At 38.5% G+C, this 25087-nt stretch overlaps 1 protein-coding gene across 4 annotated transcripts in view; it reads left to right on the top strand.

Annotated features, from left to right (window-relative positions):
• ZCCHC7 (zinc finger CCHC-type containing 7) overlaps positions 1–24754 on the top strand; it is a 214322-nt gene extending 189568 nt beyond the window's left edge. For 2 of the 4 annotated variants that reach the window (XM_045195178.3, XM_045195177.3), the window contains exons 6-9: positions 1078–1113; positions 18717–18812; positions 21247–21364; positions 23078–24754. In XM_045195178.3, coding sequence (XP_045051113.1) covers positions 1078–1113; positions 18717–18812; positions 21247–21364; positions 23078–23517 — 690 coding nt within the window. In that variant the 3' untranslated portion in view covers positions 23518–24754. The remainder of the gene's footprint in view (positions 1–1077; positions 1114–18716; positions 18813–21246; positions 21365–23077) is intronic. The other 2 variants (XM_024559926.4, XM_024559925.4) reach the window with 2 other exon arrangements.
• The last annotated feature ends 333 nt before the right edge of the window (positions 24755–25087 follow it).

The raw sequence follows: 25087 nt of genomic DNA, 5'->3' as shown, positions 1-25087 counted from the left end.
TGAAACAAATGAGGCAGGGATGACTGATCGGGTAAAGAATTGTTTCAAAGTGCATGTCAAAGATTATTAGGATTTTTAAAAAACTTAAGTCATTTCTCATTTTAGGCATGCATGTGTATGTGTGTACACATTTTTAAACCAAAGCTATAAATTCACATTTACTTGAAGTGTTGCCACTTAGTGGGTGGTTTAATTTATTAAAACCATTGCTATAATATAGTTGTTATTTTAAAAAATATGTTCTGTCATCAACTATTCATGAAGACCTTGGTTAGGAAGAGTGTCTGTCCCTAACAGAGTCATAATTCGGGTACAAGGAAAGAGGATTTGTAAGTGTGTCCATAACAAAATATCCCCTAAGTGGTTTTGTTGCTGCTGCTGCTGCTGCCGTTGTTTCTGTTTTGTTTTTAACTATTCTGGTTTCAGTAAATCCATCTTTTACAAAATTATTGACGTTTCTTTGGGTTTTTTAAGTTGTATCTCTATAAATGTAAAGATGGAGGAGACTGGACTTTTAAGGGAAAAGACATAGAGTTTAGATTCTTGAGGTTTTGTTTTATTTTAATTCTCTTTTTACCTTATTTCATAGAGGAGTGAAGGTTAGGAAGTGACTAGTTAAAAGATGGCAACAGACATCAGAACTACATAACCACAGTGAATCTTCTTAAAAGCAGTTGCTATCAAATTGTTTTCTACCATACTACCAGAGTTCAAAATGTTCTTGTAAAAGGTGTACTTGGTGAGTCTTACCGATTTGGACTACTGATGTTCATTTATCAGTTTAACTGAGTTATGGCTCTTAATCACATCTTAGTGCCCAAAACTTCTAACCCAAAAAGAAAAAGAGAGAGAAAACTTTGTTACTGGCTTTCTGACAATGGCAGGGAGTGTGTTAAACCAGTGTAAAATTCAATTAAACCGTCTAGCCAGGTTTTTGAAGCTGAAATGCAGACCCTTTCTGTTAAGCTTCTTATTTTCCTGTGACCGACACCAGTGGATGCTGGGTTATGCCAAAACCAACAGGCTGTAAAGTACCTTGTTTCATGCTCCCAGCTGATCAATATTTTTATTTTCCAGGCTTGCCCAGAAATCTGGAGGCAGTATCACCTAACGGTGAGTAGAAACACCATTTTTATTTTCCCCAAGACCTAGCCTATTTACCCTTCTCTGAACTGCTGACCATAAAATACAGACAAGCATCTTCTGCTGGAAGATAATCAATACCTGAGGAGTTTTTGCACTGAGACAGCAATAATACACTTTTTCTCCCCTGCCCTGCCCACTACTCTGTCCTCCGTCTCCTGTCCCTAAAAGATGTGGATTGTTTTTGTTACTCACATCGTGTAATGATTACCTCATGTTGTCTCTCAGTCTTCCCAAATACGTTCATTAAATCAGAGGGAAAATTATAGGAGCCATAAAAAATAATAATGATCCAGCGTCTAATAGGTTGTATTTTATCCATAGTCCATGAGCATGCCGTCCACCTTACCTTCCGTTATCAATTTTCTGGCTTTACTGAAATAGTTAGGTCTATTCTTTAATCAAACTAGACAAAGCTCAGTGTATCTTGCATATAGATCAATGCAAGTGTCATACCCTTAAGCCCTCCTTGGCTTAATTCAACGTGTATAAATACCTGCTTAGTACCATTCAAGTTATTCAGTTCTCTGCTTTTATTGTGGTTTTAGGCTAAGTAGAATCAGAAAACATAGTTTGTTATGGAATCAATTGACTAATGCTCAGTATTATGAAGTCAGTTTATTTCTAATATTCAGCTTAAGTAATTTTGATAATTCGCCGTAGCCCTACTAGTCATTTCTTTTAATGTATTAAATGTATTGTGCTGAGCAAGAGACAATAAAAATTGCTCTTATAATTATACAGTTATACAAACTATGTAAAAGCTGTTTTCTTTAATGTATTAAGAAGTTTTCTTTATGGAAAACAAGTAGTAAAAATACAAAGGGCAAAGTTTTTACAAGATATGTCTTCTTATTGCTCTCCTTTTTTGGGAATAAAAGGTAAGCCAATAAGTAGACTCATACTACCACTATGTCTACCACAGGTCCAAGAAGCAAGGAATAATATCAGGTGTTTTGTTTCCATATTCTGTTATCACTTTAATTTATTTAAAGATTCTTAGTAGAAAGTTGTAATTCCTCAACTGTCTCTTAATTCCATATTGGGTTTTCTCAAAAACTTTAGTGTAAAACCAAAAAATATATACACACACACACACAAATATGTTACAGACATATTTTAAAGATGTGACTTACATGACTACGTTATATGTGTGCTTATGTGTAAATTTTTTTTATCCTAACATGCTGTGGTGAATCCTTATAGCCTAAACTTGATCGGAATCCAGTCATATATTATACTTACAAGATCACGGTCACTGTTCATATAGCATTTTTTATCAGACTGTTCTTTGAGTACATTAAGTAATAAATGGATTTGACAGTGCATTTCTTGTCCCCTTTTTCCTAAATTAGAGAACCCCGATCTTGAAAACTTGAAGTGCTGGCAGTGCTGTTTTAAAGGCACTGCTTTCATTATTTGCCCCTGTGTCCTTCTACATAACTCTCATAGAAGACTAGAAATTGGTATCTAGTATAACAGAAATATTTGAAGGTTTAATACTATAGCTTTTAAAATATATAAATTGTAAAAAGAATAGGACAAATTAATGAAACAAAATCAATTAACTTGGAGGGAATTACAGTATCTTCTATCTATAGGTACAAAACAAAATCATTTTGAAAATCCATTTGTCTCAATCTAGAATCCTGATTAATTTTCAAAATAATATTGTAGCAACTATCACCATTCATAATTGTCATGTTTAAATTAATAATTAGGAATAGCTTACAAATACGAATGCAAGATTTGTGTGTTTATAAATACATGCACATATATGTCAACTCATGTAAAATAAAATAAGGAGCTGTGTGCATAGGCAGCATGCAGATGTTTGCGCTCATGCGGTGTGTAATTCTGAATGGAAGCAGAGCGCACGCGAGGTGAGCCGTCCCCAGCTCCTTACCAGGCGGTGGACTGCCATCTATTGACGCTAGTCGCCCTCACAGGTGCAGTGGCACCAGTCAGAAGGAGCCGGGGGCCAAGCAGTGACGCCTGGGTTAGAATTGCTACTGTGTCTTGATTTAAACCAGTCTTCTGAAAACTCTGGAAATGTTACACTTAATCACGGATTAATTTCTTTTTCTAATCAAAAAGTGTCCAATTTTTACCCAAAATGAACTGTGCTTTTGGCACGGGGGTGGGGGGATTGATTAGTATATTCAGTTTGGAAATGTTTATTTACATTTGGGAACTTCTCCGTTGCTTTTACCTGCCTTCCAGTCAGGAGGACGAGAAGGACATTTACACAAGCAAGAGTGTATAGCAAATACGATTTCAGGTCTGTCCAGGAGTCACTTTCTTTAAAACTTAAAAATAAAACTGAAACAAAAAAGTCTATAGTTAAACAGAGTATTGTTTTTCAAACACATAAGAAAGGTGGTGAAGTTGATCGGTACAAGTGGACTGGTGAAATGTTCCAAATCAGAAATTTCTTAAAACTCATTCTAAAAAAGAGATGTGTTCACTATTCTCAGCAATTTTGTGCGATCAAATAAAACCTCCTTAACAATTGGTATCTGAATAGAATAGCTGTTTAACCAACTTGACTAGACTTCACTACATCAATGCAGAATAAGACCATTATTCTAAAGGTTACACGCTAATAAAATTCTAAAACACTGCCTATGTGTCTATATGGATATAGTACATATATGCTATTTGGCTACATCATTTTTCTTGATATATTTTAATAGCTATAAAATTGTCATATAATTAATGACTTTGGATTATCACTTTGGAGACCTGCATGGGAAAAAGAAAAAAATAAGATCTTTATTTAGCAATTAAATAATTTTCCCAAATGGTGTATGTATTTACCTCCTTCAAAATGTTCAGAAAGTTTTTAAAATCTTCAATAATACAGCACTGTTCTTGTGTTTTAATTTCTGTTATATTTTCAAATGTTGGTTAATGCCTGACTTTGAATATTCTTTTTCATCTTTCAGATAACTCATTCTAGATAAAAATTTTCCCTCTTTAACTATTCAAGAAGGAAAGTCCCTTCCCCCACCCCCTGTCATTTCTAGTCTCATTTATATTAAAAATCCTAGGGCAAAATTGCCGCCAACACAGTGTTACAACCAGCAGGATTTTTAACTGGTAGAGGCTGTAATTTGACATGCTTTGGACATTTTGTTAATCTTGATTTTAATCTACTTAAAAAAGTAACTCAGAGTTTGCTGTTTGGGGAATGTACGTGTTAAGAACCGAAAAGGACAATACATCTTTTCTGTGTAATTTTGCCCCTGGATTTCTTTGTGTGCATTGTTAAAATGTGTTACAACCTTGCTAACTTTTATTTTAACTTCCAAGTTTAAGTAGAAAGCAAATGTAACCTTTTGGGAAGAATTACATTTTAAATGTTTATGTAGAATTCATACTTCAAAAAGTAAACACTTGCTGTCAGGAAAATGGGGAGTGAAGTTTCCTTGCCTTTTTTTTTTTTTTTTTTTTTTTGTAGCTTAGAAAAGGCTTGTGGCCAGGGGTTAATAGTAGTCTTACCTGAACTAGTTGAATGCCAGAGTGTATCTTACGGACCAAAAGAAAGGAATAAGAAGTTGGACTTTGATTGTGAGGCTATAGCTATACAAAAGTCTTTATCCTGCAATCATAATGTAAGGATAGGGTGAGTAACTGTTTGCTAGTTGCCTAATACGAAAATGGAGTTCTTTTGATAAGTTAAAATGTGAAATAAGAGTTTCAAAAAGTCATACTCAAGCCAGGATTTTTTCTTTTCATAAAAAGAAAACCATCTCTTAATTGGATATATGTTGGGAATCCTAAATCTCTTTCTGAGAGCTCCTTGGCCACATAAGCAGTACTGCAAACCCTACAAGAACCCCCATGTACATGGTAGATATCAAGTGATAGGTGTCATGTGTATGTAAGAAAATAGAACTGGTTACGTATTGTGTAATTTTTTAGAGATTTTATTTATTTTTAGATGGGGGGTGTGGGGGGAGAGAGAGAGAAACATTAATGTGTGAGAGATACATTAACCAGTTGCCTCTCACACGCCCCCGACTGGGGACCTGGCCCACAACCCAGACATGTGCCCTGACCAGGAATCGAACCTGTGACCTTTTAGTTCACAGGCCAGCACACAATCCACTGAGCCACCCAGGGCTAAATCAACTTTTTCTTTGTATAGTTTTTTGGGGACTGGGATATAAATTATCCTGAAGTAATGCATTTATAAGTCCATTTGTTTTGGTGGTTCACTTCATTGCCTCAACTTCCTCAAGCCCCAGGAGTACTTTTGTTTACATTGTAGGTTTCTTTCCTCTGTATCAGAAATGACTACTTCAGTGTTTGGATTAGTTAAGTGTTGCTATTGAGATGTTACATCTCTGTCAAATTTTCAAAGATTTAGTTTTTGTTAAAAGTACCCGTGGCACTAAAACACTGCTGAGGTGTGAGCGGAGCTGTGCTCTCCTGCATTTGCAGGCGTGCGGCTATTCTGTTGCACCTCGGGGCCGTCTGCAGAAAAAGAATTTTCTGAATAAGCACTGGCAACTTATTTTCTGTGATAAGAGACGGAAAATACATTTCGACGGTGACTAAAATTTTTTAAGATTTTTTTAATGGAAATTTTATGTGAATACTTTCATATTTATGTACTTGTTCTTAAAAAATTGAATATGAACATTTTGCTGGCAGTTTTTTTACTTGAATCTCACAATGTTTTGAGTTTAGTGTAAAAAATAATTACTACATTTACAGAGTAGGTCGACTGATTTTTTTTTTAATCTTTATTTCTGCTGGCATGTTGGACCACATCTTGCCAGAACTTATCATTCGAAGCAATTGGAAAATGCAATTTCAAAGCAAATGAAACCTGGAATTATCAATCTCAATAAATGAGATTCATTTAAAAATAAATACAATTTGCCAAATCATCAAAAAGCAATTTTCTAAAGCTTCTGTAAAAGGGGAAGAAAGTGAATGTTGTGAACTCTAAGCATATGTTATTTTTCCTTTCACAGTGTTTCCTCAGACATTTAAACAATTTGTGTCCAAACTTATTTTTGAATGAGGGTAGAATAAAATTACTTATATTTAGACATTTATTTCTATTTATTGAAGTACATGAAAGAACCTTCATGTTTTCTTCTTTTCAAACAAATGTTGAGGTGTCATCCATTCAGAGAAACTCCCAACTTAATTGATTTTCAGTATTTTAATGAAATTAATTTGTTTTAAATGGGAAATCAACATGGCATATTCTGACCAGATTTTTTCTTGTGTTAATATATTTAAATAGTATCACTACTTTATGACAATTTTAATGTAGGTTTAAATGTTTCAGATAAGCAATGAAAAAGATGCATACACAATTAGAAAACATTCATTATAAATATTTGGCCTAGAAGCAGCTGTGTTTTTGCTACCTTCTTAAATATCATTAATGTTCTAATCACCCATCACTGTGATTTCTGTTCATTTTTTACATAGTACATGTTGCTCAATAATAAAGTACTTGAATGAGGCCCTACTGTAAACAGTAACTTTACTTGGTCAAAAAAAATGTTCCTATGCTTTCTTGTCTTCCCCTTAGGGGCCGGGGGCAAAGACTGTTGCATTGAGGATGTACATGTATTGTTGGGCCTCAAGTTTACTTCTGTTTTAAAATTTTAAAGAAATGCTTGTTGTGGACTTCATTTTCTTATCTATTAACAAATGTTTCTCCTGGGGAGGATAAACGAAAATTACTTTTGGACTCCATTCGGTCCTTTTTCCCTGTTTACTTCACTTACAAAGGAATTATAGTCAGTTATTATAGGGGCAATTTCTTCCTGATTGTTAAATTTTGTGGTAATTAAATTCTTTTTCTAAGTATTTATAATCTTTTCTTACTTCTTAAAAAACATAAACATTATTCATATAATCTCAAAGGAGCTACATTTTTTTACTCAAAATTCTACACTTGAAGTGCTTCTCTTCTGACAAAATGAATATAAACAGGTAGCCTGAGAATTTTCAAAATTATGCAGGTTAACACTGCCCAGTACCTGCCTATACATTGTAGTTTAAAAATCTGGAATGGTGCCTATTCTTTGTCGTGTTAACTATATACATCATGAACACAGAAGTATTACATAAAATAATTTCAGCATATTTGAGTGATTATTTTTCCTGTGTATCTCGAACAGGTGATTCATGCTAGTCCTTAAACAGATATACTCCAGGTGATTGAGCTCATCGTGATCTTCTCTGGACATTTCAGTGGAAATAACAAAAGTAGATAAAGTGTACTGGACCAGTGGCGTTTGTATTAAAGCATTTCTTTTACGAGTCAGCCTGTGAAAACATGGCAGATTACAGTAACTCCTAATGGGTTTTGTGCATTCGAGAATCACTTAGACACTGGGAGGCATCACCAGCCATAACCTGGGAGGGTGTTGGTTAAGCATTGAATGTTCTGCAGGAAAAGACCCCTGAAGGACCCCTTGACTTGTTGACGTGCACAGTCTCTGAACTTGTGCGTTGCATTTCCTGTTGCGGCGTAAACTGTAGTAGTGAACTGAAGTTGAATTAAGTTTACGGCTTTAAAAGCTAAATCTCTCAAATGACCAAAAGTTAATGAATTGATCAGAGCCATCAGCCTTTACACTTGGTTCATTTGCCATTTGACCCCTACGCACCCAGAAGCCACGGTGTTGCGTCTTGTGCGCTTGCATTTTCTTCCAGCTGTTTTGGACTCGGCCGTGGTCCTCCAGGACCAACAACTCTGGTTTTCTTAGGTACGTCAAAAATATTATAAGGAGAAAAATGCTCCATTTTTAGAGAGCATTTAACCAAAAAAAAAAAATTTTAATAGCTTTAAAATTAAAATAGCCTTTACCTTAATTGGTGTATTAATATACTGGTAGATCATTTCAAAAACAAGAATTATTTCATGGGAATATTCAGAAATAAGTTTTATAAAAGTAATTCACAAGTGTGAATGAATTTGTAATAAAGTTACCCCATTATTTTCATTCCTTTTTTCAAAAATGATGTAACACCAAACCTGTTAGATAGCTTTTATAAGGCCGTCTTTATAATTTCGTAATGTGTCCTTGTCTATAAATACCCATTTAAAAAATAGTTTTTCTTGGTTGTATTTGTGGATTACCCCACATGCCTCTTCAGTTGTGGGAACTAACTTTTGGAGTGTTCCTTAAGTTTGTTTATATAATAAAATCTCAAATTTCGTCTTTCTTGGATCTCTCACATTTTCTTATTTTATAGTTATGCCACATTCCCTTCTCATTTTACTGAAGTCCTTAGAAAAATATTCCATAAAATTGAGCTGGAGGGGGGAGGCTTATTTCTGAGGAAGTCACTAGGGAATGTGTTGGGGTTTTTTGTTTTGTTTTGTTTTTTAATCACAATATAGGGAAAAGAATGCCAGCTTTGGAATCAGACATTGGTTCAAATTCTGACCCTCTCATTTACTAGATGTGCAAATCTAGTTAAAATATTCATCTTTAAATCCTTGGTTTCGTGATCTGAAAAATGGGCATAGAGCCTACTGGGGTGGTTGTTAGGAGGCAGTGAGATGATAAATGTAAAGTACTTAGCTCAATGCCTGGCACAGAGCCGGCGGTCGAGGCCATGTGAGCCCCAATACAGCAAACCCATAGGCTGTCCCACTGGTAGAGAAAGCCTCTGGACCAGAGCGCAAACTCAAGTTACTGTGATGCCTTTGGGAAGTCTGTTGTTTGCCTAAGATGGGGAGATTCATAATGACGTCCTTACTCTCTGTCCTTACTCTCCTAAAACTGTTTCCTTCTTACAGTTATTGAAATTAAAATACTCACAAGCAGTGTCTTTTGTTAACAAAATTATTTACCTCAGTTTTTATTTTCTAATTATTTATGCTTGTCTTCTGTTCTAGAAATGTAGGTGAATAACTTAATCAAATATAGGAAGCAAATTATTTTGTTAATTTGATTTGCTTAAAAAATCATAGGGACATTTAAGAGTATAGATCACAAAAAATCTTTAGGCTACTTCCTTTCCTAATGAAAATGACTATGTAAAATATATAAAGATACGACCATATCATTTTGAAGAAATATTAAGTTAATAAATATATAATTCTTAAATGGTAACTTCAGTTTCATTTGAACATAGTCATCTATCATAAGCAGACAAAATTACGTAAATCTTTACTTCCTTTGTAAATAGTAAGAATAATATGAAATTGAACACACACAAACACCAATTATAGTACTTTCTGCTAGGGGTAGAGGGCTTATGTTCATCAGATGAGAGATGAAACAAATCGCTTATCAGTTCTCTGCGCTTCAGGTTAAACTGCTTCATGCCTTCACACGACTGATGCCAGGAAGCAGCCTGATTTCACAACACAGTGTCGAGGTGTAAGAGCTTGGTCAGCTGTGTTGTGGATTCCCACCCATATTCTCCTGTAAGTCCAGCAAGAAAGGCAACACAAAATTAAGCACTTCCTTGGTGCATGGGATTTGTATTCTTCAAAGAGCATTCCTACTTTGCTTGTTCTTTATTTTAAGACAAGCAGGAGCTAAGATGGAGCACATTGTCAAAGCAGAAAAGCATTACTTCCCCCCCTTTAAACAGGTCCTTACAGCTGTGGAATCCCCTGCCTTTGTGACTGGCGGTTAAGAGCACTTTTCAGTAGAATAAGCAGGGATGGGGTGTGGGGAGGGGGAGTTCTGTGTATTGTAAGTCATGTGGAGTCATGGTAAAAATGAAAATCTCGGGGTTTCTTTTTGATCCCCTGTGTATTAGATAATAAATATAATAAAGCTACAGTTCTATTAGTCCACAGTTTTCTCAGTGATGATTTATGTACAATCGTATGCTGTATATGTAAGCAGATTTGAATATGTTAAAGACTTCATGTGGCCGGAAGATGTTTATTCATGCGGATTCTATGTGTTACAGTCCACCTCAGTAAACGGATAAAATATCCTGGGATTCACACATGTGTGTTCTTTCCTGTCCCTTCCTCCCGCATCCTGTCCCTTGCCCCCCTCATCCCTCCACCCTGCATCAAAGCTCAGGGTCCTTTTCCATCCATGTACTAAAAGGTTCTTTGGAAACCAGGCCATTTGTCCATCATTGTTTGGGGTCCAAACAGTGGGAAGATACCCTGTCACCGATCCCGCGTGCTGTGAATGGCAGCTCCTCTGTGGACAATTGGCGGAGGGGCCGGGAAATATTCCTGAGAGGATTATTTAACCTTTCAATTTAGAGGGCACAAAGCCTGGCTGATTAATGAACTTTCTGATGGGCGCCGATAAGCGGATATATTTCTTTATTTCCCCTAAAAGTGATTCCTTCTCCTGTCCATATTACTATAATCTTAAACATAAAATGTGGCAAATAGATTAAAAACCAGCACTAAAGAGTTTATCTGGCTGGCAAACTGAAGGAGCTAAATTAACATTGGTAATGACAGCAGTGGCTCAGCCTCATGCACGGTGTTTGAATGCACTGTGTATTTTGAAGAGACGTATTCTCCATCGTGCCCGGTAATGACTGCTTTTGGTGCATAGTCTGGGCCTGGCTTCTGTTATCCCCACCCCAAGCCCCCCGCCCCAAAATGAGTTGTGTTATCTGGATGGCTGCAGACACATACGCGTCCCCCTTTCTCACTGCATGGGCAGACAAGGTCGATAGCATTACAAGGTATTTGTGGCAGTGCTTGTTTCAGTTTTCAGAGCTGCCAGTTTCCAGGCGGATTTGAATTACAAAAGAAGAAGCTGGCATGAAAATTGAAAGGTTTTATCGGCTGGTCTGAAGCCTCATAGCACATTGCTTATTTATGCAGTCCATTTGCACCAGGAAATATAAAAAGGAAATACATTTTTAAAATAAGGCCATAAAGACCCAGATATGTTTAAGATGGCAAATAAAATATAGATACCTATAATATCTTTCCAGGAAACGATTTTCACTTAATGTTGCACATTACTTCAGAAGAGCATTTATGTCGGTGTCATAAATTTGTGCGTTTGTGTCACTATGTAGGTAGTCTCTGGGGATTAAGAAGGAAGCCTTTGCTAACTTACTTTAAAATTAAAATAGACGGCGGGATAGCTCTGCACTTGGAGAGCTACATTGGAAATATTTAAATAGGGTGGTAAATTAAACTTAAACTAACATTTTTGCATTCCATGTAAAATTAGCTATGGCCCAGTGAATAAATGCCACTACCTTTGGAGGAAATTGGGATGCTTTTTAAGCCACGAGATTGGGAGCATTCAGGGAGTGAATTACTGTGATCCTTACTGTCTGGCATATGTTCATTGTTCTCTGCTCACTGAGGTTTTCTTTTTGTTGGTGGTGGGGGGTTTTTGGCGGGGGTAAGGGATTTCATTTATTAAAAAGTCATAAATTAATAAGTTTCATAACTTAGTTTTGTAAAACTTGTGTTTCTTTTACTCTTCAAATATATTGTCTCTTAGCCTAATGCTTAATGTTGTTAATATATAGTCTTTTCACTATTAGGAGTCGTACCAACAGTTTACCTCTAGTCATATTACATTAACATAGTTTTGACTTACTAAAAAGAAAAAATACACTCGTGCAATCCCTTACACTCTTGTTTGTGTAAAATGAAGATCTAAGTATACAGACATATACTGCAACGCCTTGAATAATTAATAGTCTCACCACTGGTCATTTGCAACCTTCAGCCCATTGGTTTGTAAAACTGAGGAGCATCCAGAAGAGGGGCAGGAAGTTCCGTGTACATAGGAAGTACCGAATCAGTAAAGCAACGCCGTTGACTCTGCTGCCGTGCCAGTGAACGCTGCTTTAGAATCCATTTTCCAATAAAGCAAATCACTCTCAGCAAAACCATGAGAGATGCAGTTTTTTGCAGTTTTCACTTTCACCAGAGCCTGGTACCTTTCTCATGTTTTCATGACCTGGGCTGATTGCTTCATGTAGTGTTTTGGGGGTTTTTTAACAGAAAATATCAAAAGCATACACGTCTGCTGCATGCTAATGATGTGCTGTACATTTTTTCATGAATTTTCATAAGGATTTTTTTCTACGTAGCATGTGTGACTTAATGATGTAATCACCCGATAGACTAGAAAATGCTCCAAAGGAGACGTTCCGGTCTGTTGTGTACATAATACATGTCTCAGAAATCTGCCTAATTAAGGAATTACCCGATGGATTGGGAGTTTGTTGGGTATGTGACATCGTTTTTTTAACACACAAAAATACAGGTATATCATTACATATGGTGCTTTTAATGGCCTTTTTAGAGTATAGGGAAAATTAGTAGTGGTGTCCACTGGAATACAATTGAATTCTTTTTTCACTGAGAAAAAAATAAAAGCTTAAAAATTCATAAAGGAAACTTTGTTTTAAAATAACGTGAAAGCCTTACCTTAGAGAAAATTCTTCCCAATACTCCTCAAAGGGAAGTAATAGTGTGAATATTTGCCAGAACACTGCGCAAATGGATGGCTTTTGTTCCAAGTGTTGGTTGGAATAAGACCTGCAGTTCAGATGCCCAGAACAAGGCTGGAGGGGGGACAGGGTGTCATTTATATCTTCGGTCACATGGGATCCTTATTTTTGCCTTCTCACAGACTCAGCTTTGGTTCAGTTCACTGCAGAACTGTTGGCCTAGCTTTTCAATTCTTCCTTTGATGCCTTAGGCCTCAGCTGTGATTTTCCTCGACTGTGTACCAGTTACTTTGCTGTTGTCACTTACATTGTAAACAGCACCAAAGAAAGGGGGGGCACCCGTTGTTCTTTCCCTGCCTACTCTTTATAAAACTAAATAAAACACTTAGAGAACTACCTCTTATCTCTAGAGTGAGCAGAAAAAAAAATATGTTTATACAGGGGGGGGAAGTATATTTTTAATTTAAACCTTTGTTCAGCTCAAATGTCAAGTGTTACGAATCATACCTTTAGGTCCCTCCTTCAGGTAATGGTCTTTGACTGATGGCAACTTTTTGGTTTGTTGTGGCATGTTCTTGGGAAATGCTATTTATTTACTTGGTCATTTTTTTTTAATACATGGATATTGATGAGAGGCTTGTGTTTTTCATGAGTTTATTGGAAGAATAAGTTGATTGGGAAAACTTTGAAAGAATAAAGTTGTCAGGCATGAAAAGTATGTGGACTTAAGAGATGTAAGAACTTGTTCAGAAAGCTGGAGCCAAGCTCAGTACTTTACTCAGTGTTCTTTTTGGTCGTGAATACATTTACATCGAGTACTTGACGTGCTTTTTAATATATGTTCATGGAACACATTGGGTTAACAAATAAAAGCATATAGTCTAGTCTTTAAACATATATGTATGATTATTAAAAATAAGTCCATTTTGTAGTCACGAGAGTGAAAAGTACCCTTTAATTAGTGAAATTGATTACATTTCCTGTATAGTAAAGAGCTTCAACAAGATTCAAGTCCTCATTGGATCAAAGTCAGTTTAGAGAAGGGCAGCTCAAGGTCACAGAGGGAGATGCCCAGCAGGTTCATTTGCATAAAAAATTACTGTTGGAAATAGGACACTGAGGCAGCTCTGGCGGTTTGATCTCTTGGCCTTTGTCATGGAGATTCCTAGTAGGGAAGGGAGTAAGGCCAGTGTCCCAGATAATGATTAACTGTTTTAATGGCATTCATTCATTCATTCTGCGCTAACTACTCATGCAGAAAAAAGGGTTATGTAAAATGACATTAGAAGAAAATCATTTGTAATCGTTGCATCGGGCTGCACTTTGAGGAGACATTAGGAGTAAATCCGTGGCGTGGTAGGCTTATGCTTTATCTTCTGATATTTACTGAGTTTACTGGTGCATGAAAAGCTTTCAGCAAGAATAGCAGATGGGATGGACCTTTCATAGGTAATGCTATCTACCAGGTTATTACTTCTATATATTGATAGTAAAGTAATCTCCGAGATATCACGCTACAAATATAGATTATTTAAATGTTTGTCACAAAAAGAAAAGAAAGAAAGAAAAAGAGCTGCTCTCGTAAATAGGTCATTTGGTATCCATTAGGTCAAAGTCTTCAGATAAATATTTGAACTTAAAAAAAGTTCTAAAAGACTACATTTGTTTCCTGCATTTAACTTTCCGTCTGCAGTACAGACATGTATGACAGAACCCTGAACTTAGAACTAATCGGTTGACACATTCTGCTTTAAATTGGATCTTTACTGTTAATTAAAAAATAAAGACATGCTCCAAGGCAGAAGTATTAAGTCACAAATTTATGTTTCTAACACTTGAAACAGCTGTAAGATTTTTCTTAGATCGTAGTATGAAAACTTGTCCACTGGAAATCGTTACTGAGTGTTCAGTACTGTATTCTAATACAGAAATGTTCTCTAATTAGCTAAGATCTAGGCTGATTTCATTCCTATTAAGTCCTAGTACATGATAGTTTATTAAAATGAGAGTATGTAGATAGCGTTTGTCATGTCATTTACTAATTAATTATTGTGAAACAGTTTAGAATTTCATAGCATAATATAAGTACAGTTGCTATTTTTATTAGTAATAATGGAAGTTTTTAACTAGTGACATTATTCAGATGAATGAACACCCAAATGTCTGCACTTCATCCATGGGCATAAATGAGCCAGAGGGACTAAATCCGAGGCTGTTTGAATGAGATTACTTTCCAAATAAAATAAGTGTCAGCATGAAACATGCTTTCAAAATCTTGATTTCAAAGGACCTCTTTATCCCTAGCAGTGTAAGACTGAATTCCTGTTCTCTGTATTACTAACTCCTTCCTAGTTCTGCCAGAGTAGGTGCCACACTTTCAGACACTTAGGAAGTTGTGTTCATTTATTCAGGCATTTTAATACATAAAAGCTTAATTTTTAGGTTGTCTTTAGTGACTAAAATGTATTGGATGCCCTCTATGGGCAATGTACTTTACATATGCATCACCTCATTATTCATTTAGTAATATTTACTGAACTGCTATATGCCTGGCCCTGTTCCAGGGTCTGGGGTATAGCAGTGAACCAAAAACAAGCAGATCCCTGCAGGGGAGGAGGGCACAGGTGTATAGGAAAAACAAGCAAGTAAAATATACAGTACATCAGATGAAGTAAGCGCCGTGGAGTTTAAGGAAAGTGCAATGAAGCAGGGTGGTAGGAAGCGCCATTGGCAGAAAGCGCTAGAGACTTCAAATAGGGTGATCAGGAAGGCCTTACTAGGAAGATGGCTTTGGAGCCAAGAGATGAAGGAATTCCCCGTGTCTATCTGGGGAAACAATGATACAGGCAGAGGGACAGCACTGGGACTGCCTGTCATTTCCTCAGACTTCAGCAATCCAATGAAGTTCCCCATGTCTTATGCCTGGGACGCCATTCCAGGGAGAGTTTCCCCAAAAGTCGACCGAAGTCACCACCGATGACTCTCATTCACACAACTATTTCAGTTGCCTGCATACCAGTTATTACTGTCTGATAGTGTGTGTTGTGTTGGTTTCATTTATCTGTCTTCCACCACGGAGATGTGAGCAGTGATTTTGTTTTGCTCACTTCTCAGTCACCTAATATTAGAACACTAACCGGCGTGTGTCAGGCACTCTGTATTGCTTTAAGTCAGCTGATGAAAGAATGCACGCCTGTGCTCGTGCCCGCGGCCCGTCCTGGCGCAGGTGCCCTCCGACTGACGTTCTGCTCCACTCATCCCGTTCCCTTCTCCTACGCACAGTGTAGTTTCTGGGGAAAGTCACCCATGTTCCATTCCTGAGCATCTTTCTACTCGTCATGAACCTGTTACAATCTGACTTTGCCCCCACCCCTCAAGTGAAACTGCTCACAACAGTTTCCCCTTGCAAGCAACCCCCTAATTGCTAAGTCTGGGGGGCTTCACTTGTCTTCATCGTACCTGACCCATCAATAGCTTTTGACAGCTGCTTCCTTGAAACATTGTCTGTTCTGCCTTCACATTTATGACACCATCTCTTGATTTTCTTTCTTTCTCTTAAAGAACATATGCTCACGGTTGCAATTTTGTGTTACAAGTAATATACTTACCTTATTATTTCTGCTTAATAATTTCCTGTCTTCCTGGTGCTCTACTACCTGAACCAGTTTATAAACCACTATAATGAATGGTACATGCTGTGTGCATAGTTGTTACAACTGTGTTTCAGCTACTCCTAATTTATAAACCACTTTGTTTATTGGAGAACAAGACATCTGTTGGTTATGGTTTGTAGTATATCCCAATTGATAACAGCTGAGGTTTAAAATTCCGCTGTGTGTGGCATTTGTAGTCATTCTCAGCAGACAGGACCTTTTGGGCTATTGGTGTCCTCCACTATTCCACTTCAGGAAATAGGCGCCAAAAGTTAAGTTGTTTGAAGAATTTTATAGCCTGTATTTTCCTATGTCAAGAACATAAAACCTGCCACACAGAACAACAGCAAAATTAGTTATCAGACCAGCACTCTTTGTTATGGGATCCCAATAAAGATCATAAATAAACTTAGCCAAGTTTATTCTCATCCTTTCAATCTCAAAGGCGGGGGGCGGGGGGGGGGGGGGCGCGGTAAGGGAGAGGAGGGAGATTAGGTTTTTCTCCTTCTGTTTAAAGCCCCTGCTGCCTCAGGGATTTTGCTCAATCCATTTTTACCTTTCCTCTGTTTTCATTTCTTCCATCTCTGCTAGTGTGTTCTCAAGGGTTCGTGTCTCTCCCATTCTAATAACAGACTTCCCCAACTCCCGCCCCGGGTCCCGCCTTGTCTCATTCTGCCCCTTCTTACTCATGCTTCTTAAAATCATATGTACCTGCTGTCTTGTTTTCTTCAACCTTCATTTTATTTTTTTAATTTTAATTTCTTATCATGAAATGTAATATACATGCTGGAAAGGACATGTAGAGTTTAATGACTTAGTTATATAACACACTCAAATTACATAACATGACTATCTTCGAGAAACAGAAAATTGTAGCTACTCTGAAACCCTCTGCACACTATTCTCTCCCCTCCTGGAAGTAACCGCCTGCTGGGCCTTGTGGGTAATCATGTCCTTGCTCTTCTTTATAGTTTTACCACCTTTGTAAGCCTTTCCTTACTATTCAGCCTCTGCCTTCTACTTTCTACCTTCCCTTTGATTCCAGATTCTACCAATAAGGTTATCCATGAACAACTGTCAAATCTAATGGATGTTTCTCAGTTCTAATCCCACTGGGCCTCTCTGCTATAATTGACCTTGTAGGTCAGTCAGTTCATCCTTTTTGAACCTGCTCTCTAAGGTCTGTGACTCTGTTCTCCAGTGGCTCTGCACCCTTTAACCTTTCCTTCTCTCCCCTCAAATGCTGTTAGGCCGAGGATTCCGGCCTTAGCTCACTGCTGCTGCGCTGGTGGGGCTGGTTCTGTTCACTCTGGTCAATCGGTTCAGGCATGTGGCCCAAGCTTTAGCCTTACAGAGACAACTGCCTGGTGGACATCTCCACCTAGATGCTCCACGTCCAAGACAGATTTCATCATCTCTCCCTCTACACCAGCTCCTCCTTTTGCTACCTCTTCTGAATCAGTTGTTCGCACCACGGCTCACCACCAGTTCACTCAAGAAACCTGGAAAACACCCTGACCCCCTTTGCCTCATCCCTCTTACCTTTCCAGTATTCAAGTAAAGCCGTTCTGTTTCCTAATGTAGTTCCCAGATCTGTCCCCTTTGCCTAGTCCTTGTTACCTTGTTACTCTTATAGTTGGGGCCTTCATCGCCTCACCAGGAAGTGCTAACAGCCACCTCATTGGTCTTGGTCCTGCATCTAACCTTCTCCTGCTCGTGTTCCTCCTCCTTATAGCTATAAGCCAAAGTGGTTTTTCCAAAATGCAGTTCTAGCCATCTGCTCCTACACTTAGAACCTTACACATAACACTAGACAAAGCCCAAGCTCCTTCTCATGACTTAAAGGCCTTCCAGTTTTTTGCCATGCTTTCTCCAGACACATTTTCCTTACACCTGGAATGCTCCTTCTTAGTTTCATGCCCCTGTTCATGCTGTCCCCTGTACCGGGGATTCTCCGTTTGACTTACACCTAACTCTCTGAGAGTAAATTTAAATTTCATGCTTCTGGGAAGACTTTCCCTGACTGCCTTACCCATCTAATGGTGGGTCTCCCTTGCCCCTCCATTAATAACGCTTCTGTCACTGTGCTTATTACATCATCCTGTCATTAGCCCATTTTTATGCCTGTCGTGTTATTCTTTTCTGTCTGAGATACTGATACCTAACACAGTGTTGGATGCAATGATGAAAGGAATGAGGAGTGAGGAAGGAGAGGAAAGCACAGGCGATGTTAAGAATAAAAGACTCCCCTGGGGTGGGGTGGAGGGATGGGGAGAAAAGGCATACAACTGTAATTGAATAACAATAAAAAGTAAAAAAAAAAAAAAAAGCATAAAAGACTCCTTATCACGTCATATGCTTTAATACGGAGTCATCTGGATATGGGGTCTCCATACCAAACTTTAGGAGGCAATATTTCTAAGGGACTCTCTTATCTAAAAAGAGCTTTTCTGGAAAGAATGAGGTTTTAATTTTCTCCTAAAATTTAATAAACCTTCACAAATATTTGTGTTGCAGACTAAGCCTGGACCACCCAAAAAGCCGAAGACCCCTTCCGGACAGTCGGCCTTAGTGTATTGCTACAACTGTGGTCAGGAAGGCCATTATGGACACGTGAGTCTGAGTGGTACTGGGCGAGAGGATTCTGTTGTTTGGGAAGTGGGGGGTGAGAAATGAACTCAAAACGAGCGTCATCCTGAACGCTTACTTTTGTATAAAACTGATACCCTAAAGTGAGATTCAATACAGTTTCAACTCCTTGACTTCCCCCATCCCTGCCAGAGTAACAGATCTGTCAGAGCTTATTCCTCTAATTGATGTAAGTACCTGTGGACAGGTTAAGCTAAAACAAACACAGCTCACAAAATCAGTCCGGGAAATAACAGTAGGGAACAGAATGGTAGCTGTTCTCATGCATTCTAATGATCGCTGTTACTTTAAAACAGCCAAATTATGGGTTTAGGTTTCCACCTTAACCTTGTAGGTTTGCCTTATAACTTTCAGAACTCAAAAAGTTCCAGAAAGTCAACAAGAGAATAAACCTAAAAATAGTTGAAAGAAGGAAATAATAAAGATAAGAAACAAAATTATTGAAATAGAAAACAAAATTAGTAACATCAACAGTAGCTTGTTCTTTGAAAACATTTTCTTTTCAAAAGAAAAGAGACTTCTGGAAAAGCAACTCACAGAAAAAAGAAAAGGTACAAATATAAATGAGTTAAAAGTGTAAATAGTTTAAAATACAGTAAAATTTTTAATTATAAGAGAATACTGTATAAGCTTTGTAAAGTTTAAAGTGAAATTTGATAATTATCTAGAAGAGTATACATTAATCAAAATGACTGAAGAACAAACCTACTTGAACTGATACCACTAAAGAAATTGAATTAGTAATCAGAATTTTCCACACTGAAATATACCAGATCCGATAGTTTTATAGTCAAGTTTTACCAAAACTTTATTCGGAAACACGATCCAAGAGAACACTACGCAGCTTATTCTGTGAAACTGTTAAAACCTAAAGCCATTGCAAAAATACAGGGTTCGGCAGAAGTAACGCCTGCTGGAGTGTGGTTGTAGGGTAATAGTATGAGTGTAATAGGTATAGCTTTACTTTGAACATTTCACTTAAAATGTCATATGGCATGCTTGAGTGTGATATTATGTTACAGAATTACGGGCTTATATAAGGTTTTGTAATGAAAAGGGGGCCTGACTTGTGCCAGACCCTGTATTCACAGGGTATCATTTCTGTGCGGTCGGACACTTCAAACTTGCACTGTTGTTTGTTGGAGTATTCGTTAGTAGTAAGGATATAAAACATATGAGGGTGGTAGATACCAAATTTAAGACAGTGGCACCTTCTAGAAAGGGAATGATATAAATGAGAAGTGGGAAAGAGTTACACAGATTATTTCAGTTGTATTGGTAATACTTTAATTCTCAGGGAGAAAAACGAGTAAATTAAGGTAACGTGTTATAAAGCTGAATGGTAGATACGGATTTTCCATTGCTTTATTTTCTATACTTAAGTACGTATTTTAAATGACTTACAATTTTTTAATCTCTGCAGATTATGTTCCTACGTGTACATACATGTTCCAGCTTGATCAGATGTCTTAGAAGTACAAATTCCTTATATAATGCCAAAATTATGGAACATCAGCTAAACTTCATGTGGCTATTTCACATACTTTCTTCCTAAGAAGTATTCTAATTTTTCTTCAAGGTGGCAAAAACCAGGAATGGGAAAGCTTTTTCAGAGAAAAGATACTTGGTTTCAGCCATGCTGAACGGATACATGTCATACAAACACAGCCTGCTCTGTGGGGCGTGTTCAGGCCAAGAGCGTTGACTCGGGAACTCCAGGCCCAGGGAAGGGTGGAGTTGCGGAAGTAGGGAGCTGGCCTAGGGTGGTGAGAGGAGTGATTTCATCTTGACTGGAAGGAGCACAAAGAAGAGAGCGTTCCTTTAGGGTGTTTCGGAATCATCTTGGGTTATTTTCCAACTAGATACAACCCACCACCACCCTGCCCCCCACTGTAAGAATGACTGCCCACAAGAGCAGCGAGTGTTGGGTTAAAATAAGCTTACAAACCCTGCGTGTGGCGAGAAGAGGAGCACTGAGCTAGGAAGTGACACCCACATTTAGGGTGTACATGAGAAGGGAAAGCGCTTGATGGAAGGCAGGCCAGCACAGGTCTGATACAGCTTAAGGCCAGATAAAATAAACCCTTTCACAGGTTTGAGGCATGTAGTAGGGACCCATTGCTGTCAAATCAGACTGGGGGAGTGGTTTGGCAGGGAAGACTGAAAAAGAGAAGGGTTTCATAGTAAAGAAGTAAGGGAAGAAAATTCAAGTCCAGAAAAAAATTGGGGTCAGGCTGGCTGATCCTCCCAGTGTCCCAGCAGGACCACACAGCGTAGGGCCGGCAATGAGTATCAGTGGCATGGCGCTCCACTCTAATCCCCGTGCTCCATAGTCTTGAAAAAAGTTTGTCTGAACTGTGTGCCCTTGTGACACCCTAATTTCAAGTGCAATTTGCAGGAATGTGCAGAGAGGCGGATGTTCAACCAGACCTTTCCAACATCTCCATTCATCTACTACTATGATGACAAATACGAAATTCGGGAGAGAGAACACAGAATAAAACGAAAAGTAAAAGGTATGTTATTAGACTTCTTGCTAGATCAGCTTTTCAGTAGTTCCTTAATGTCTTTTTTTGTACTGTCTTTACAAAGGAGTGGGGGTCATTGGTGCTAACACAGAGAATGGTTTTAATAATTACTATAGAAACTGGACCTTTCTTGATCTCCAGAAATCAAGTACCCACTTCCAAAATCATGTGTTGTAATCTCTTCACAATAAACATTTTTCTAACATAATGATCACCTTAGAAATGTCCAGAAAATACTTCTATCCATGTATGTAGGCAGAGTTTTTTAAAGGTTCCTTTGAAATTTTTCTATTTTACTAGTTATTATTTTTTCCCTTTGTGTATCTCTCGAATTTTTCATGGAAAGAAGGGCTTTCCCGACTGGGTGCATTCCTGGGGCTTCCCCCAAGAAGCCGTTTCTCATCAGCCCTGGTTGCAAGCAGAGCCCCGAGTTCACAGCCACCTCTGCAGTTTCGTTATTTTCTGTTGCTAGGACATACAGTCCTTTCTCATCGAATTATCCTCTAATGTAAGCCTGTTTTCTCTGCCTCTGCTCTTTCTTGTGATAGACTTCAGGGCGGTTTATCAAGTTATTTTTCCGGTTTTGGGGACAAAACAGTCCTGTGTTTTTCAAATTGACCTATACATTGTCGACTCTTGGCCTTTATTGTTATCCTTTTCCATATTCTCTTTAAAAGATTAAAAAGAAATGCGTGCAAGTATAATCTCTGGATTAAAGGATTGTGGGTGCTTCTGTTTTATTTTCTTTATACTTTTTCGTATTTCTCAGCTTTTTTATAATGAGCATTTATATGTCTTATAATCAGAGAAAAACCATTCCTTTTCCTGTTGAGCTAGTTACACTGACAGCTGTGGCAGACCCACTTTGAGGTTTGCTGTATGCACTCGCATGTTCATTTTAGCTGAAGTCTGTAAGTCTATTACTTATTTTTTCTCTACATTCCAAAATTCATTTTTTTGTCTCCTAAATATACTGCTTTGTACTTCCTTTCGTTGTGGGGGAGGGTGGCGCTCCTCTTTAGTCTTTGAAGGTTTATTGACACGTTAACTTTCATCCCTCACTGTGACCTCATCTCCCACCCACCCGTTCAGAGTCACTGTCATCAGACACTTGCAGAAGAGTCAAGTCCTAATAAAAATAACGCCAGATCTGCACTAAAACCCCTAAGATACACGTGTGTGCACGTATACACACTCCCTCTCCAAGCCAGTGGTCTCTGCTCTGGAGGATTAATCTGTCCAGTTTGGCATCCACCTCTAAGTGCTGTGGCCAAACTTTTATCTTCAGAGTGTAATTGAAATGTCACGTGAGACTGTCAATAGGACGTATTATGCATCTTGCTTTACCTTATCATCAAGGGCTGTCCATTGAGTTAGTGAGACGGGACTTTTCTTCACAAAGCTAAAGTGATTACCGCTCTCACTGGTCCTCGTCTGCATTGTTTAACTTAATTGTATTGAGCAGAATAAATGTCATCGGATTTCTGGATGTTTTTCATTATTAGCAATCAGAAATCTAGAACTGTTCCACACAATTTTTAGTGAGTGATTTGTACCTTCGTGAAGGCTCTTTAGAATGTGGCATCATTAATGCATTGAAATGTCGGGCTCCCCTCTCTGCGGAGGCATTTATAGAGCCGTGAAAGCGCCGCACGAACTGTCTAGCTGCAGGAGATGCAAAAGTGCTCTTATGTTTTCCAGAGCTCCAGAAAAACGGGGATTTTCCAAGGCAGTTCAAGAGGCTGCATACGAAAGCAGCAAATCCAAGGTCCCACCACGATATGAGGAAGAGCCAGGCCTCGTGGAGAAGCACCAGGTGGCCTCAAGAAAAGAGAGAAACCCAAAAAGAAGCAATGAGCAGAAACAACCGAGAGCGTGAAAAGCACAGGAGGACTGACAGGTGTCACGATGGGGGTGAGGACTTTCCCAGGGGCCCAAAAACACACTCTCCCCCTGGCACTTTCAAAACCCAGAAGCCTCGCAAGTCCTTTCACCACTCCCATTACCACAAGCCAAGAGAAGACAGGCTGCCCAAAGAGTCCAAGCGGGGCAAGCACAGGAAAAAGGAGGGCTGCCTGGAGGAGGAAGACAATGATAATTTGTTTCTCATTAAGCAGAGGAAAAAGAAATCTAAACTGTGAGGCAGCTTCTGATTTGGCTTTCCAGTGTCTGTCTGCGCTTCATGTCTGTGACATTCTGGCAGTATTTTTATCATCTAAGATTGAATGATGGGAGTTTGTTTTATTTTGGTTTTGGGGGGGTTTTGGTTTTTGGTTTTGGGGGGTAATCTCAGCCATACATACCTAAGAGTTGCTGAGCAAAGACCGTAGAGATCTGTTCTCTGTGTCCCGTGGGTTATTAGGTGAGAGAACAGAAAGATGAACCCGGGCTTCTTCCCCTGTTCCTATTGGTCATTTTCACTCAGAATCTCACAGGTAGGAAAAATCAGTCTTTTCCAGGGAATATTAAAAAGTGCTTCAGACAAATAAAAGCTCCACAAATGTAATTCATCTGCAGTGTATGTAAATTAAATCCTTGCAGGAAGAAACATTAACACTAATATGAAAAATTCATCAATCTTTTTCATCATTACTCTTTTTTTAACATTGGGAAGATAATAGCTACAAATTTAAGCTTCTCGTGCTTCTGAAGCTGGTGTCAGAGCCTTCCTCTTGTCTGAGCTGTACGGGCTGCAAGATGAAGGGGCCGTCCTTGGAGCCCTGCATGGGCCGGGGCTGGGCTGTTGCAAATGCACGTGCGGAGCCCACTGAGCATCGGTGTCACAAGCCAGAGTTCCCGAAACGGGAAAAAGAGTCATCAGACATCTTGACATAATCACAATGAAATCATTTTTACAGTCATGCCTCAAGGAGATGTCACTCAGATATATAAAAATGAATATTGCCCAACTTAAAAAATTACTTGTTTTCATGGGTTTTTTAACTGCCACGAAGCTATACAGAAAGTTTTGTACTTGTGAACCTTTTGTACTTATCAAAGCATAATGTTAAAATTACTAGCGGAAAAATAAAGTGTCAGAAATGGAGTAAATAAGTGTGTCTGTGACGTAAAAAGACAATGAGAGTTTGGGCAACAGAGGTCATACTTGGGTTGGACAAGTGACCAAAGTTATAAAATCTGCATTAACTGGAGTTAAAATGCTCCACTGCTCAATACTAGTTCTGTGCCATAATAAAATGAGGTAGAAGCAGTTAACTAGGACAGTTTCATAATACCAGATTCTTGAATTGGTGTTCACTCTTCGTGAAATGCACAAACTGCCATGTACCTGGTAGGGTCAGCTCTCCTGTCTTTTCCGGGGAAAGAATCTCTCCCAAGTCAGCTTCCGTGAGAACGGTAGACCCGCCGTCTTCAGCCCATGCCGTCTGTGTGGCTGCCCGGCTCTCAGCTGAGTGTGAGGGCTCGGCATGTTGATGCTTGGCTTCCTGCCATCAGCGGGGACAGTTTTGACCCTAAGGTAAGTGACCAGTCTTTTTTTTTTTTTCCTCAGTCTTTCTTCACATGACCTTTTTTCCCCTATTTCTTAAGTACATTTTATTGATTATCCTATTACAGTTGTCCCAATTTTTACCCCTTTGCCCTCCTCCATCCAGTACCCCCCACCCCTCAGCAGTCCCCCCCTTAGTTCATGTCCATGAGTCGTGCATATAAGTTCTTTGGCTTCTCCATTTCCTACACTATTCTTAACCC

This window comes from Desmodus rotundus, chromosome 1, assembly GCF_022682495.2.
Source record: "Desmodus rotundus isolate HL8 chromosome 1, HLdesRot8A.1, whole genome shotgun sequence".
Lineage (NCBI taxonomy): Eukaryota > Metazoa > Chordata > Mammalia > Chiroptera > Phyllostomidae > Desmodus > Desmodus rotundus.
The sequence above is the reverse complement of the archived record's forward strand: the minus strand, read 5'-3'. Positions and strand labels throughout refer to the sequence as shown.